The sequence below is a fragment of the Sorex fumeus genome, unplaced genomic scaffold (genome assembly GCF_029834395.1).
Source record: "Sorex fumeus unplaced genomic scaffold, SorFum_2.1 ptg000265l, whole genome shotgun sequence".
NCBI classification, from domain to species: domain Eukaryota; kingdom Metazoa; phylum Chordata; class Mammalia; order Eulipotyphla; family Soricidae; genus Sorex; species Sorex fumeus.
Window position 1 is genome coordinate 3,259,492 of NW_026606322.1, and position 16,149 is coordinate 3,275,640.

General features: G+C 45.7%; 1 protein-coding gene across 1 annotated transcript; it reads left to right on the forward strand.

Annotated features, from left to right (window-relative positions):
* Positions 1-4,423: 4,423 nt before the first annotated feature.
* Positions 4,424-14,361, forward strand: LOC130018418 (cytochrome c oxidase copper chaperone). Its single transcript, XM_056109124.1, has 3 exons — positions 4,424-4,610; positions 8,337-8,425; positions 14,221-14,361. Exons 1-2 carry the CDS (start codon positions 4,504-4,506, stop codon positions 8,419-8,421), a joined length of 192 nt encoding a protein of 63 aa, XP_055965099.1. The 5' UTR covers positions 4,424-4,503; the 3' UTR covers positions 8,422-8,425; positions 14,221-14,361.
* The last annotated feature ends 1,788 nt before the right edge of the window (positions 14,362-16,149 follow it).

Below are 16,149 nucleotides of genomic sequence, written 5' to 3' on the forward strand. Positions count from 1 at the left end.
GCATAGTTATATAGAAATCATGAAGGGTGGAGGTACACATAGGTGGGGTTGAACATTGTCAGAACAACAAGCAGGTGTAAAGTCACTCCTTCAGGAGAAGTTCCAGGAAATTAACTCAAGGACAAAATTTCATCTGAGGGTTTCGCACTCCAGATTACTAGGAGATCCACTCAGGGCAGGATTTCATTTAGGGTATATTGCTTTCTCCTTTCCTCAGCTAGTAATCCATTTAAACAATCATAGTAAATTTACTTCTTACTAATATTTCTAGTAATTTTGTATAAACACAGTAAGATATATTAAGCTTAAAGTTTGTTTTTTCCTGGGGACATCTCACTATCTATCCCGGACTACAGTCCTCAGGCCAGGTTAGTCTTTCCTAACCCCAGCAGGGTCCTTTTTCAGTCACTTCTTTTGGGGTAATGACAGAGTTTGTTCCATGACTGTTCTCTTAGCTTATTATACTTCTTGTGGCATTTAACTTGTCCCTTTCCGATGCTAGGATAGCTATCAGCTTGCCCTGGGTCCATCCTTGTCCCTCGCTGAGACCTTCTTTTTGGTGGTATAAGGAAGTAAGGGCAACTATGGCTTAAGTCAGGTAAATATGACAGATGCCCAGGAGTAAATATTATTTCAGAGTCAATTAACTCCCATGTTACAAAAGCATAGCATCAACTTGTCTTCCTGTGTCTATACAAAAAGGACATTGATAGACAAACCATGCAAATGACATAAAGAAAAGAGAAAAGTAATATAGGTACATTAGTGCCTAATGGAATTGGGTGGTGCCTCAGGAGCACCGTTGTGGGAGTAACTCAATAAACCTACGCTACCTGCAGGAGGCAAGGACAAACCAATGTTATCCAACACTGGTGATCAAACTTGGGAAGTGCACAGGAAGTACCCTACCTGTTGTACTACAGTTCTTGCCCTCTTGGTGATGTTTTTTAACATCAATTTTACTAGGTGAGCATGTTATAAATTTATAGCTTGTGTCCAATACTCCATATTTCCCTCTCCACCTGTCAGTGATGACTGTTGGAATTGATACCATTCCCTGAATTCCATAAAATGAACCTCCCATGACAACTATCTCCATATATATTACCTTGCTAGGACGTTCTATGGAATATGAATCTAAGAACTGAATTGCTAAATCAGGGGATGTGTACCTATTCTTAAATTAACCTAATACAAACTGCCCTCTCAAATTATAAGACCAGTTATATTCTCAACACCAGCATGAGGATTCCTGTTTGCTCACAGATACTTGGCATCATTCACTTTTCTAATTTTTATTAGTCTAAATCTGGGATGGGGAATTCCAACCCATGGCAACAAAAGGCATGTGAAGTCATATGGTTTGGCTGTGGGACAGGATGGGACAGAGATATGCTTCTCATAAGCTGTCCATGTCTGCCTTTACTGTAAGGCCTGGGAATAATATTCCAAACATCCAAATGGCCCCTGCAGGAAAGAAGGTCCCCACCACTGAAGTGTTTTATTTTATATTTCAAAGAGTGTTTTTTTTTTCTTTTTGGGTCACACCCAGTGATGCACAGGGGTTACTCCTGGCTCTGCACTCAGGAATTACCCTGGCTGTGCTCAGGAGATCATATGGAATGCTGGGAATCGAACCAGGGTAGGCCGTGCGCAAGGCAAATGCCCTACCTGCTGTGCTATTGCTCCAGCCCCCAAAAGTGGTTTTTTTTCATTTTTCTGATTTGTAGTGCTTGATCAATTCTTATCATTGTTGCCCTTGAATTTTCTTTTATATGTTCTCCTGTCTTAATCAAGGAAACATGGTAAAAAAAAAAAAAGGTGTTGCTTAAATACTTTTGCTTCTAGGCCAGAGTGATATCACAGTGGGTATGGCATTTGCCTTGAACAGTGTTCAATCAGGTACGCTATAGGGTCCTTGGAGCCTGCCAGGAGTGACTCCTGATCACAGACCCAGGAGTGAGCAATGAGCACAGCCGGGCCAAAACAGCAACAAAATATATAAATCTTTATGCTTTAGCTATTGATGCCCCTATCAAATTTTCTATTGGGGTTACTCTTATTATTTCCTATGAGTTCCATTAAGACTTGGATTTCACCGTGCAAGCCCCCAGTTGTCCCCCAGACGCCGGGAGACAAAGCAGATCTGAGCCTCTCTGCCTCTGCCTTTCCGCCGCCCAAGCCAAGCTGGTCTCTTCTCCCTACCCACCCAGGTCAGTTTTCCCGCCGCTTCTCGAACCTGGGACTTGGATTTCACCGTGCAAGCCCCTAGTTGTCCCCCAGACACCGGGAGACAAAGCAGATCTGAGCCTCTCTGTCTCTCCCTTTCCGCTGCCCAAGCCGAGCTGGTCTCTTCTCCCCACCCACCCAGAACCAGCCACCACCATGCTGAGACCACTCTCCACACGCACAAAGGTACTGACAGAGGAACAAAGGCATGCGGGTCCCGGGGCTGAGATCTCCAAGCCTGCTTGGATCAGGGCTGAGCATCCTTCACCCAGATCCTCCATCTCCCAGTAGGCAGGGGTCACACCCACCATCTGACCCCCTGCGCCGTTAATCCCATCAACGGCAAAGACCCAGAGACTATAAAACCCAGCTCCCAGAAGTGGACATCTTATTATCTCATTCTTACTTTGGACAATCTGGCAGGTTACTGAATATTACCTGCCCACACGGCAGAGTCTGGCAAACTCCCCGTGGTGTACCCAATATGCCAAATACCAGTAACAAATGATGGGTCTCATTCTCCTAACCCTGAAGGAGCCTTGAATATGGCACTTTTTAGAATCTCAGGGCTAGGGCGAAGGAGTTACTGGGGCCTGCTCGAGGCAATCGATGAAGAACAGGATGATCGTGATCGTGATCCATTAAGTATCCTAGATACTATTTCCTTACATTTAAGATGATTTCAAATTGGAGGCTGGAGAGATAGTTACAGCCTCTAAGGTGCTTACCTTACACACTGTCTACCTGAGGTCAGTCCCTGGCATTCCATATGGTCCCCGGACCACGGCCAAGTGTTACTCCTGAATGAAGAGCTTGGGGTAATGCCTGAGCATTGTCAGGTGTGGCCCCAAAATCCAAAGTAAATGTATTATTAAAGATGATTTCAAATTGAATTTTATTATTTAAAATCTTTTGCCAATTTAACTCTAATCCTAAAATCCTACAAAATCTCAAACGTTGTTTTTTTGCTGCAGTCACTTCAAATTTGCATTTTATGTTTTTTGAATTAGTCGACTGGGTTGTTCCACACCCTGAGGTATCTGCTATCTTTGTTTTCACTCTTTGGTAGTGCTGCGGATTGAACCCATCCTCAAACACGTGAGGTACGTGTTCTAACCCTGTATCCTCAGCCTCTAGGAATTCAAATCCAATCTTTCCCACGCACAACTTCAAACTTCCAGTGTGGCAAGGGGCTTTCCGGCTTGTTTTTAGCGCCTGTGGACCGACCGGCTGTCTCTGCTTTTACTTCTGCTTTGAGATGCCACGGATGCCTCCCGTGTCTCTCTGCCAGGTCCCCGCCCGCGACGCATTCCCAGCTACCTCAGGCAGGCAGCTGCAGGACCGAAGACTTAAGTCCTAATCATCAACTAGTCGTCAAGTCCTAGCAGCACAAAATACGCCCGAAAGGGTCTTGTCATCGAAGGAACCTGCCTTCAGGAGTGGTTTCTCGGGTGTATTTGGACAAACCCATTTCCTCCCATCCCCACATTTACGGGAGGACAGGATTGAGAAATCCCGAGCGCGCCCTTCGGTTCTCATGCTAAGTAGAGTGACCCCCGGGCCGCTCTAACACAGTGTCTCTGCGCCTGCGCCGGAGAGGCGCGCGCACGCGCACAGTCTCGCTACTCCGGCGTACTTTTTATAGTTCTGCGCATGCGCCCCATTGGCGCGCTCACAGCACTCGAGCCCGGCGCTTTTTTTAGTTCTGCGCATGCGCTCCACTTTCTTTATTTTTTTCCTGCTTTTTGGTGATGCTCAGGGGTTACTCCTGGCTCTGCACTCAAGAACTACTCCTGGTGGTGCTTTTATTTCTGTTTTGAGATGCCATGGATGCCTCCAATGTCTCACTTTTTAGTTCTGCGCATGCGCCCCATTGGCGCGCTCACAGCACTCGAGCCCGAGCCCGGCGCTTTTTTCAGTTCTGCGCATGCGCTCCACCTCCTTTTTTTTTTTTCTGCTTTTTGGTGATGCTCAGGGGTTACTCCTGGCTCTGCACTCAGGAACTACTCCTGGTGGTGCTCAGGGGACCATATGGGATGCCGGAGATCGAGCACAGGTCAGCCGCAGGCTAAGCAAACGGCCTACAACGTGCTCCACGTTCAACACGCCGTCCTCCCCTCCCCATCCTCCTTCCTCTTCCCCCCCCCCCCCCCCCGTCGTCCGAGAGGCGGGACTTCCGGTAGCTTGGCCGGAAGTGGCTGCGGGCGGATCCGCGTCGGCGCAGGTTGGCCGGGTCCAAGGTGTCCGTGCTCGCCTTTGCTCTCGAGGCCAAAGATGCCGGGTCTGGCGGCCGCGAGTCCGGCCCCAACAGGGTCTCAGGAGAAGAAGCCGCTGAAGCCTTGCTGCGCCTGCCCGGAGACCAAGAAGGCGCGCGATGCGTGGTCAGTGCGCCTCGGGGGCGGTCGGCTTCCGGAGTCGCTGCCCTGCGGGGACGCGTGCGGGGCAGCAGGCGGCGGGTCCGGCCGGACTTCCGGCCCCGGGAGGCGGGGGAGAGGCCGGCGCCCGCGCCCACCTTAAGTGCGCGCTGCCCCAGCTGGGACGTACCTGACGCCGCGCGGGGCTCGACCCTGTAGACACGGAGCCTCAGAGCCTGGACGTGGCCGGGGACGCGGCCGGAGATCGCGCCACGTGGAGGGCAGCAGGGCCGGACGTGGCCGGACACAAGCATGCACGCGTACTTCCGGCCAGGCTCTTAGATAACGGGAACGCAGGGCATACGTGGCTTCTGTATTTTTGTGTTTTTGAGCCACACCTGGCAGTTTCTTCCAGTGCTTACTAAACAGTTACCCTGAGCCTCTTTGGAGGTAGATGATTTTTCTTTTTTTTTCCTCCCCCTCCTTCCTGGCCAGAGATTGAAGTCAGGGCTACACGCGTGCCAGGCAGGTGCTCTGCCACCCAGCAACAGCCTCCCTGGCCTAGGTTTGATGTCATCGGACCCCCCGGGTGGTTCCTGTGAAGTGGGGAGGAGAAGGATCTGCTGATCTGATTTCTCCTGCTCTGCCTCTGCCACGCAGGACCCCAGGCTTGCAGGGTTCTTGTCTCGCCTGGCAGAAAGCAGTTTCGGGAGTGGACGTTGGAGGTTTTGAAGGGAAGGAGGGAGAGGAAGTGGGAGAGAGTGAAGCCTAACATGCTCGAGAGAGAGAGCGCTGGGGGGCTTCTCCAAGGCGGAGAGAGGCCCTACACACACCCCACCAGTAGGCATGAAAGTACACAGCTCAAGAGGGGAGATGCCAGCAGCGACACATGTGCTCGGCCAGCACATGTGCTTGGCCACATGGGCTCAGGCAGCATACGTCCCGCTTCCTTTGTTCAAGGTGGCCTTTATAGGGTTATTCCAATCTCTCCCCACGGGGGCTTCTAGGGTAAAAGTCCCGTTGCTAGGGAGGTTACCAAGGGAGTGGAGTTGGAAGTGGTGATGGTCTTCTTTGAAATTTCTTTCCTGGCTTTTGTTTCTGCAGGATCTCCTGTTGGAGGGGGTTGGTCCAGCCTCCTCGGGGTCTATTACAGTCTGGCACCAGTTCTCCAAGAGGTCAGGGCTATTGCTTCCCAGGAGATTGACTGCCATTGCCTTGGGAAGGGACCTTCCCGATCTGCCTGCCTACGTCAGGCATTCCTCCCCCCCACCCTCCCGCCCGCCTTTTAGGGTCACCCGGCGTTGCACAGACGTTACTCCTGGCTCATGCACTCCTGGAATTACTCCTGGTGCTGCTCAGGGGACCATATGGGATGCTGGGAATGGAACCCAGGCCAGCCACGTGCAAGACAAATGCCCTACCCGCTGTGCTATTGGCTCTAGCACCGCAGGTTGATGGTTTTGCAAGTTAGATGATTCAGTATTCAGATAGTCACCTACAAGAAGTTTTGTCCTCGTTTTATACGGCTTCTGTTGTGGAACAAAATTCTTTAGAGAATTGCTTCTGTGGTAACAGTATTGTATTCCATCTTCCAATAGTTGGCTATGAAAGAGCCTGGGGTCCAGAGTGCGTTTTACAGCTGCAAGCAAATGATTAAATATACTGTCTCCTGCAGGAGGGCTTTGCCAGTGTGACTCCAGGGTTACTTTTAGCATTAATGTTAATGACCATTCACAAGTATTGCCTCTCACAGTGTTTGCAGCATTCAGTACAGCACCAGGGACACACTATCTGGGTAGTCTGTTAAATTTGAAGAGTCATCTCAGCTACTGAATGGTGTAACTGGAACAAGAACTTAGCTGTCTTTTTTTTTTTTTCATCAATTGCTTTAGATATCTACAGTTTCTCTTATAGGTAACTGTAGTCAGGAATCAGGTAGCTGTTTTTGATCCATTCCCCCTAGTCTCCTGCTGTGGCCCCCTAAGAATATCCTGGGGTTGGGAAGAGGAATGTGAGGGGAGGGGAAGAGAAGTGGCTTGAATGCTGGTTTAAAGGTAGTATCCAATCTACATAATTAACTCAGTTACCACCACCACCTGGGCCGCTTATCTTTGGAACATTTTTATGAGTATGGAAATAGAGCACGAGCCAATAAAAGCAGTCACTTGGTGTAAGAACATTTCAATTTTTATTTTATAAAGTAGTTTACAATATTCAAACAACAATCCCACCACCATTACACCTCCCCACCACCATACTTGGCATGTTTCCATCCCAAACCCTAATCCCTGCCCCAAAGCAGAACCGAAATAATATATTCTGTATTGTTTGTTATGAAAAATTTGCTGAGAATACTAGAAAAAAGTATCCTTAGAGGAAAGAGTATGAGGATTGTTGTGTTTCACCCAGGGCCTATTAAGCCTTTCTATGAGAGATCACTAACATGTTAAAGGTTGACCCTTGTGTTTTTTTGATATATATATATATATATATATCCCTTTAAAAAAAAGTATATTTTCTGCTAAGATTGGTTGCCTCCTGTTTTGAACCCTGTCAAATTTGGTGCAGTATTCCTGGAGTATTCCTGTTCTGTTATTAGTCTATGGGTTTGTTTTCGTTGAATATTACCTATTCATTTTCTTTGTTTCTTTATACACTACATATGAGTGAGACCACCCAGGTATTTGTCTTTCTCATTTGATATATTCTGCTTATCATGATTTCTTAGAGTTACATATATGGAGTGATAGCACAGCGGGTAGGGCGTTTGCCTTGCATGCAGCTGATCCGGCTGACTCGGGTTCGATTCCTCTGCCCCCTCAGAGAGTCCGGCAAGCTACCGAGAGTATCTCGCCCGCACAGCAGAGCCTGGCAAGCTCCCCGTGACGTATTCGATATGCCAAACACAGTAACAACAAGTCTCACAATGGAGACATTACTGGGCTAGCTTGAGCAAGTTGATGAACAACAGGACAGTGCTACAGTGTTATTCCTGGAGTGGGCTGGAGTGATAGTACAGCGGGTAGGGCGTTTGCCTTGCACGTGGCCGACTCGGGTTCGATTCCTCTGTCCCTCAGAGAGCCCGGGAAGCTACCGAGAGTATCTTGCCTGCACAGCAGAGCCTGGCAAGCTCCCCGTGGCGTATTCGATATGCCAAAAACAGTAACAAGTCTCACAATGGAGACGTTACTGGTGCCCACACGAGTAAATCAATGAACAATGGGAGGACGGTGCTACAATCCTGGAGTGTGGGTAGAGTATTTGATCCGAAGTATCGCCCGGCTGCATTTGTGGCCTTACGGTCCAGGAATAGATGCACTTGTGGGTGAGGCTCGGCTGGACTGAGTTGTGGAAGATTTTGGCTGCCGGGGCGGGCAGGGGTCGCACCCTCGTCCCATCCCGCCGGTGTGCCAGGAGTGAAACAGCCTTGTGCTGGGTCATCATGTTGCTTCCTTCTGGGAGAGAAGGATGTGTAATCTGGATGATGGTCAATGACGTGATTGTTTGGTGCCAGCCAGCGGTGGGTTCTGGGCGTGACTGCTGAGTCCCTGGAGACGGGGGTGTGGGTAGAGGATCTCCACACCAGGTCCCATGGAGACTAGGAACTTTTATTTTTTTAAATAAAAACTTGAACTCCTGCTACATTTCCTCAAACCCATGTTCTGCCTCATTCTTGTCACTCACGTAATATTTATTTACTGCTAGTGTTCTTAGTGCCTACTTTGTTTAATAACATGGCATTTATTTTTACAGCATCATTGAGAAAGGAGAAGAACACTGTGGACACCTGATCGAGGCCCACAAGGAATGCATGAGAGCCCTGGGATTCAAGATATGAAACGGTGAGTCTGTTACTTTCAGATTTGGGGGAGGAACCAATAGGCAATGGCTTCCAGTATATACTGGAAGATAACATGTTTTACAGATCACTGTCAATATTAAATCTATGAGGTAGGTTATCCCGTTAATCTAACATGGTTAACTGTCACTGAAAAATACTGATTTTAATTATTCCCTAATGTAGGGAGAAAAAGATGCTAATAAATTGAGTTACGCGTTGGATTTGGGAAGGTGAGAACACGAGCTTTAGCAAATAAAACTTGTGAGCACCACAACCAGGCTTATGTGCACCCCCTAAAATCATTGTAGTAGCAACAGCAATGAAGGGAAGCGGGGTGGATGGAGCTAAGAAAATTAAATTAGGGCCAGGGATGTGGCGCAGCAAGCCATGTGCCTGACCCACACACAGGAACCCCAGAGCACCTAGGTATATTCCTCCCCTGAGGCCTGAGCGCGCCTGAGCGTTAAACTCTCCAGCTCAGCCGTATTGCCAGGACATGGCTTTGGAGGCAGTTTCCCCAGACTCCTACTTCCCCTCCCAACACCTGCCCCATGCAGTAAAAAGAAAGCAAATGAAAGGGACTTTCTGCAGCAGAATTAGAAAGAATCATGGAATTGTCCTGTGGGAGGATTAAACTCAATTGTCTGAATTAAAGAAAAATACTCTTTTTTTGTGTGTTTGTTTTTAATGTTGAGGGACTTAAATAGGAAGGAAAAATGTTCTGGAAAAAAAAAACCCATGGGATTGGTACCATTTCTTTTGTACCAAGCTATTTTATTATAAAACTAACGCTTGGAGAGCCAATTTTTATTGACATGCTTGACATTCTGTGGTTTACAATACTATTAATAATGGTTTCTTAGCCAGATTTTTTAAGAAGAAATTTTAATTCAACTTTTAATATTTTTGTTTTGTTTGGGGGCTGCCACAGCTGATGGTGTTCAGGGCTTATTCCTGGCTGTGCACTCAGGGACTCCTATGGGATGCCGGGTTGCTGGGGAATCGAGCACTAGTCAGACAAGTGCAAGGCAAGCACCTTAGCCCTGTACTATCTCTCCAGCTCCTGAGTACCACAAATGTGACAGTCACTTGAAAGCTCTTTTCAGAGTGATTTTGCTCATTTCCTCACTTCGTTCAGTTCTCTGTTTAAAAAGTTTCCTTAGGGAAACATTCCAACACTACATGCAAATAGCATCCCTTCCCTATCACCTAGCAATGTCTAATGGAATGTTTTAGTATCTGTGATAATAAGAATATCCTGTACCTTCACTCCAGTATTATAGCCACCTACTGTACTATCTCTCAGGCCCCTTTTGGTTTAAGTTTAATTGCTAGTGGTTGCTAAATACCATCAACTATGCCTGATGTATTTATCATCTGCATTGCTGTACTCCACTTAGAATGTGATTTTCAGAGAGGAACTTCGTGTTTCTCTCCTTGTCATATGCCCAGAACTTCCACCTGACACATAAAAGAATCAGTAATTTAGTGAATGAATGCAGAAGAAACTACGCTCTCTAATGGTATAAAAGGACTCCAGCTCCATCTGGGTTAGGTCAGAACCAGAACATTCCTCTAGGCAAACTTCCTTTGTTCTCACCTCCGCTTTTTAGTTGGGGGTGTAGGGTGTCCTAACTGGTGCTCTGGGGGCTTGGGAAGTGGGGGTGATTCTTAGCTAACCCAGTGGGTGCTTTAGTGTTAGGGTCCTGTGGTTCTGGGTTCCATTTGGTGCCAGGAATCTTTAAGGTGTGTTTCTTAGTTCTTGTACTATCCAGCCCCACTTTTTTACTTATTAGTGCAAAGCCATTGTTTTACCAATATAATAGTGATACAGACTGACTTCTTTCTAGTTTATCTGTTTTCCTGGCTCTTTGGAATTTCACAAATGCTGTTTTTCTCATTGAGCTGTAAAAAGAAAAAAGGGAGGGTGGTAAAAAACTTGTTTTGGACTGATGAGTCTCCGTGTAGTATAGTGGAAGCTGTCTAGGCTGAAACCCTTCAGCTTAGTTTTAGCGTTCCTGAGAGCTAGCTTATCATGTTCATCGTAGCTACATTCAGTGTTGGTGGAGGACTTAATCCACTCTAGAGTTTTACTTTTTTCTAAAAGAGAACAATGATGTTTTGGGATTGCTTCTATTATAGGCACACTGATAATATGGTAATATTACTACAGCTACTCTGTATACACACATAAGATAGTACAGCCGAGATAGTACAGCAGGTAAGGTATAGGTGATGCCTTGCACACGGCCAGTCCAGGTTCGATCCTTGATATCCCTTATGGTCCCCAAGCCCACCAAGAGTAATTCCTGAGTGCAGAGCCACAAGTTATCTCTGAGCATCGCTGGGTGTGCCCCAACAAAAAGACTTCGTCTTTTAAAAAGCCCAGGGTGCGTCATTCTGCAAGATAAATTTAGGGAGGGGCTATGTTCTTGAAAAGTATGCCTACTGATTATTTCTAAAGACAGCGTCTCAGTCGTTGTAGTTGTAGTTTCTATGTACAAAATTATAGAAATCTCTTCCAAATCACATGTATAAAGCTGGTGTTTAGGAGTGAGCCTATGTTGAGAAGTGTGGATTTTTTAGGAGCAATAAAATTTATCTTTGATTTCCTATGGGCCTCAGAGTTGGCATAGTTGTACGGAGCATATTCTCATAGGACTAGACAATACCAGAGTTACATTGGGCCAGAGTAAGTAATTCCTGCTTCCTGCTTGACCACTTCATTTGTGTTTTTGAAAAAATGTGGAGAAGATGCCAAAGCTTTAGACTTAGAAATCCTGATACTTAACTGATTGCATTACCTTGGGTTGTTCCTTAACTTTCTGAACTTTCTCCTCATCTATAACGAGATAATGGCACTTGCCTTTCAAACAACTTCCAAGGGTTGGGGATATTAAGTGACTTCTGTATGAATAGATTTTGTAAATTGCAAAATAGAAAGCAGAACAGAATACCTGTATCTTGGGCGTAGTGGATCGCAGATGTGCATGTGCAGTGTGTTGATGATATGACTCGATTATGTGCTTTTGAATCCTACTTACAAGAATAGCCTGATCTTTAGAGTACCTTTCTCAGAATTGAAACCGTAATGTTTTAGTTTTCAGGATAATACTTTGGTAAGAGGAACAAGAGTTTGATCCCCCATTGGCTTCCCCTTTGTCATGCAGAAATGCAGGAATAATAAGTTAGTTAAAAGACTTCAAGTGAAAAGTGGCTCAGTGGTAGAAATAAAATCAATATATCAGACTGGAGAGATCGTACAGGGAATGGTCAGGCTCCTGCTTTCCTTCCATGCAGCTGAACCAGGTTCTTACTGTCACTACTTATGGTTACATGAAAGCAGACAAGGAGTGATCCCTGAAAAGAGCCTCTTCCCCCCAGCAAAATAAGAGAAACTAGGTCTTTTCCATTTTCCATTTCTTCGGCACTTTACACATCACTCTCTTCACGTAGTAAGATTTTATGTTGCCAACGTAGTCGTTTTTAGAATTGCTTGTAGTTTTGTTTTTTTTTTTTTTTTAATTTGCCCTACACTCAACAATGCTTGGGGTCTACTCCTGGCTCTACACTCAAGAATTACCCCAGGCACCACATTTTGGACCACATGGATGCCTGGGATATAACTCTAAGCCAAGTGCAAGGCAAGCTCCCTACCCATTGTACTATCTCTCTGGCCCCAAGGCTTGCTTGTATGTAGTCTTGATTGCTGCTTTTAAGGTAGGGGTGCGTACCCAGCAGAACTCAGGGCCGCTCCCAGTGTGGTGCTTAGGTGCTCTGTGATGCTGGGATTGAACCCAGGGTTCCCACATGTAAAGCATGTACCTGCAGCCTTGAACCTTCTTGCTATCCCTGTGGCTACTTCTAGTACTGAAAATCTGAGGACCCTGCTTAGAAATACAAAGAAAGGACAACCGGTATCTTTTGGACTTGAGGAGTCAGAAGAAAACTGATGGACCCAGTCTGGAGACTAAAATGATTGAAAAAAGTGCCAGCGCTGAGCACTGGCTATTACTGGTATTATGCTTTACTGAATTTAATGTTAAGATATGCTCATTTTAGACACGTAGTATAAGTGACTATTGATGAAATACAGTTCCAAGAAAAAGAAACAAGGTCATTCTGCTGTTCAAACTTTTGAATAGTAATGCCAAGATGAGTACCATAGAGAGGAATCAGGAGTCTTTCCGCAGGAGGCTCCTGTATGCTGTGGACCTGAGAGGTGCTACAGCTGTTCTTCTGAAATGTTGAGTGGCTTTGTGTTGGTTTATCTTGCTTTGCTGCTGTTTTCTTTTGGGGGGATGTGGGGCCCACACCCTGTGTGCCTAAGGCTCTGCTGAGGGGTTGCTCTTGGTGGGACTCAGACCATATGGGGTGCCAGGGATTGAACTTGGGCAGGTTGTATCAAGGCAAGTGCCTTAACCCCTTTCTCTCTCCCCGTCCCCACTGCCATGGCACAGAGTGCGGTGACTGAGTGAAACATATCTCGTTTAGCATTGTTTATTTCAGGATAGGAACACGGAGAGGAGGGGGTGAGGATTATCCTGAGAGAAGCCTGATACTGACTTACTTGACCTACAGCCCACTTGCCACCTTTTCTTTTCCTTTTCGGTGTTTGGGCCCCACTTGGTGGTGCTCGGGATTGAGCAGCACCGGGTCAGCTGCAGGCGAGACAAGCTCCTTACCCCCATACTCTCCCTCCGCTTCCCCACCCCCCTACTCCCCCTTTCTTGGTTAAGTCATTTGAGATCTCATGTTATGTGAAACATATTTCAATCACGGTCACGGTCCTCCTGTTGCTCATCAATTTGCTTGAGCGGGCCCAGTAACATCTCCATCGTGAGACTTGTTGTTACTGTGTTTGACTTCTTGTTACTGTGTTTGGCATATCGAATACGCCACAGGGAGCTTGCCAGGCTCTGCCGTGTGGGCGAGATACTCTCGGTAGCTTGCCGGACTCTCCGAGAGGGGTGGAGGAATCGAACCTGGCTCGACCGGGCTGGCTGCGCGCAAGGCAAACGCCCTACCGCTGTGCTGTCGCTCCAGCCCGTGAAACATTTAGTAATATTAAATACATTAGCATGTATTTCCCACAATGAAAAATATACTGCAGCTATATTATATATATACTTTATATATCAAGTCTCACGATGGAGATGTTACTGGGCCCACTTGAGCAAATCGATGAACAACGGGAGGACCATGACCGTGACTTTATATATAATATAAATATATACTTTAGCATTGAGTACAACAATCTAAAATAGGGTCCATATTTAAAAATGTTTAGTTATTATTATAATGCTATATACAAAGCAAGGCAAGTTCTCTACCTGCTGTACTATCTCTAGCCCCCACTTGCTACTTTTCATTTTTCTTAATGGATTTCAAAAGTTACCTTTACTGTGCCCTTGGCATTAAATAAGTAACTCCACAGGAAGTGCCAATTTTGAATTAGCCAGGATTAAAAGTCTCTTCACTAGTGAAATTTTTACTAGAATATCTAGTGAAAATAAACCATCTTAACTTTGGGTGAAGGGATGCTTTAGTTTGGGGTGGGGGTGTTTGCATTTATATAATTAGTAGCTTGTCTTTAGGAAAAGTAGACTTGAAAATTTTATCTTCTATTTCATGAGTAACAATTTTTTTTGTTTTTTTAAGAATATTTGTGACAGTTTGTTAAGAGTACTTAGCTTGATTGAAGCATTTATTTCTAGTGGTCTTAATCCTGTAACTTCATAAGTCTGGCATAATCTTTTTGAAGTCTGAGTTCCTAAACTAAATCTCTTTTTGTAGGTGGTCTGCTCTGAATGAATGATTCCTGAAGAAAGAAGATTGAATAATTTGGGGAGTTCTTTGATGCACTTTAACATATGGAAAAAAATGTATTTATAATTTATTAAAAAAAAAAGGAGGGAAATATCCCTGGTCAAAAAATGTTCATGTGTGTTTCCTTTTGTGTTGTTAGTGTCCTCACATAACATTTACTTTTTTAAAAGGGTATAGTTTAACAAATCGTATTTTCTTACATTCTTGTACCTTTCTGCGGTCTATGGATGTTTTTCATAAGCCAAAGCAGAAAATTAATTTCACCCAGTGAAATTTGGTACATGGAAGAAAATAACCCTTTACCAATTAAGAATAAGTATAGTTGCCTTCGTGCCTCATTCGGGGGGTTGGTTTCTGTTTGTGGGCCACATCTGTGTGTTTCAGCTCTTCTGAGCCCTGAGCTTTGGGCAGGGGTGGAGGTTGCTCTGGGTGGCTCAGGGGAGCGTACAGTGCCAGAGATCTGGGCTGGGCCCCCTGCACGCAGCACTTGTCCTCAGCGGGTTGACCTATGTCTCCAGGACTGTTTAATTTTTAACTTTCTTATAGGCAAGAACCAGCCAAGCCTTGGGTCTTAGTATTTTAAATCATTAGTATCATTCCTTTTTAATTTTGTCCTTTTTAATTTTGTCTTTTGAAAATAGTTTCTTTAGATTTTGGACTGCTTTGGGGAACCTTGCCTTCGAGGACTTCACCTGTTTGGCATAATTCATCTACATTTGTCTGCTACATTTTGGATTTGAGTAGGATCATAATTTCAGTGCCGTGGAGCCAATATCTCAAAAGTCCATTCTTCCTTAGTGCTTACTGTTAGGCACATTGTGTGCATAATCACCATAATTCACTAACTTTTGGGGGGGGGGTGTTGGCAAGGGAATCTGAGGGGGTGGACTATATCTGGCTTATTGTGACTGCGGAGGAGCTGTCCCTGGAGTTGCGTGGGGGTCTTGAGTTCTGGTAGGAACCTAACCTGTTTGGCCACATGCAAGGAAAGATCAGCTGTCACACCCAACAGCTGTCCTCCCGTTGTTCATCGATTTGCTCGAGCGGGCCCAGTAACGTCTCCATTGTGAGACTTCTTGTTACTGTGTTTGGCATCTTGAATACTCTCGGTAGCTTGCCAGGCTCTCCGAGAGGGGCGGAAAAATCGAACCCGGCTCAGCCGGGCTGGCTGCGCGCAAGGCAAACACCCTACCGCTGTGTTATCACTCAACAGCATAACCCTTAAACTACTTCTACTCTTTCTCCTTACTGGTTTTTTTTTTTTTTTTGGTGGCTGGGGGTGGTGGGGCGGAGGGTGTGGTGTAAGGGGGCACAAAACTGTTGGAACTCAGGGGCTGCTCCATGCTCTGTGCTTTGGGGTCTTTCTTGGCAGTGCTGTGATGATCTTACAGTGCCAGGTATGAAACCCAAGCTCATGGCATGTTGAATTTACTTTCCAGCCGCTCCCAATACTTAATTCATAAGTACATTTGTGCTCTAATTAGAACATCCGTCTTCACTTTGCCTTGAAAGTTGATGAAAAGAGGAACAGTCCTTGGGCAAGACCTACCCCAGGATATTTACACATCTCCCAGTTGTGATGTGAGGCTAATGGTACAGCAGTCTCCACTGCACATGTAAATACAGTACTCAGGTTAAAGAAATTGCCCTGGTTAATGAGGACCTAAGACTGGGGTCTTGATCGTTAGGGTTCAAGTTCTGTATTCTTTGCTGTACCAAGGTACCTAAATAAATATTCATAGCAGCACTTTTCTTACGATTCAGAGTGAAGAAGTCCAGTTTGTTCGCAGAAATGCCCTGGGTTGAGTATTCATGTGAGTAATAGGCATACATCCTGTCCTCAGCAAGTTGGCTCAGTTTTTATTGAAGTTACCCTACACCAATTATGTGTTGGGA

Bases quoted from the DNA above. Each gene is read 5' to 3' on its own strand.
- LOC130018418 (XM_056109124.1), top strand. From the start codon at position 4,504: ATGCCGGGTCTGGCGGCCGCGAGTCCGGCCCCAACAGGGTCTCAGGAG. The intron at 4,611-8,336 runs GTCAGTGCGCCT...TTATTTTTACAG, and splicing joins AAGAAGGCGCGCGATGCGTG to CATCATTGAGAAAGGAGAAG.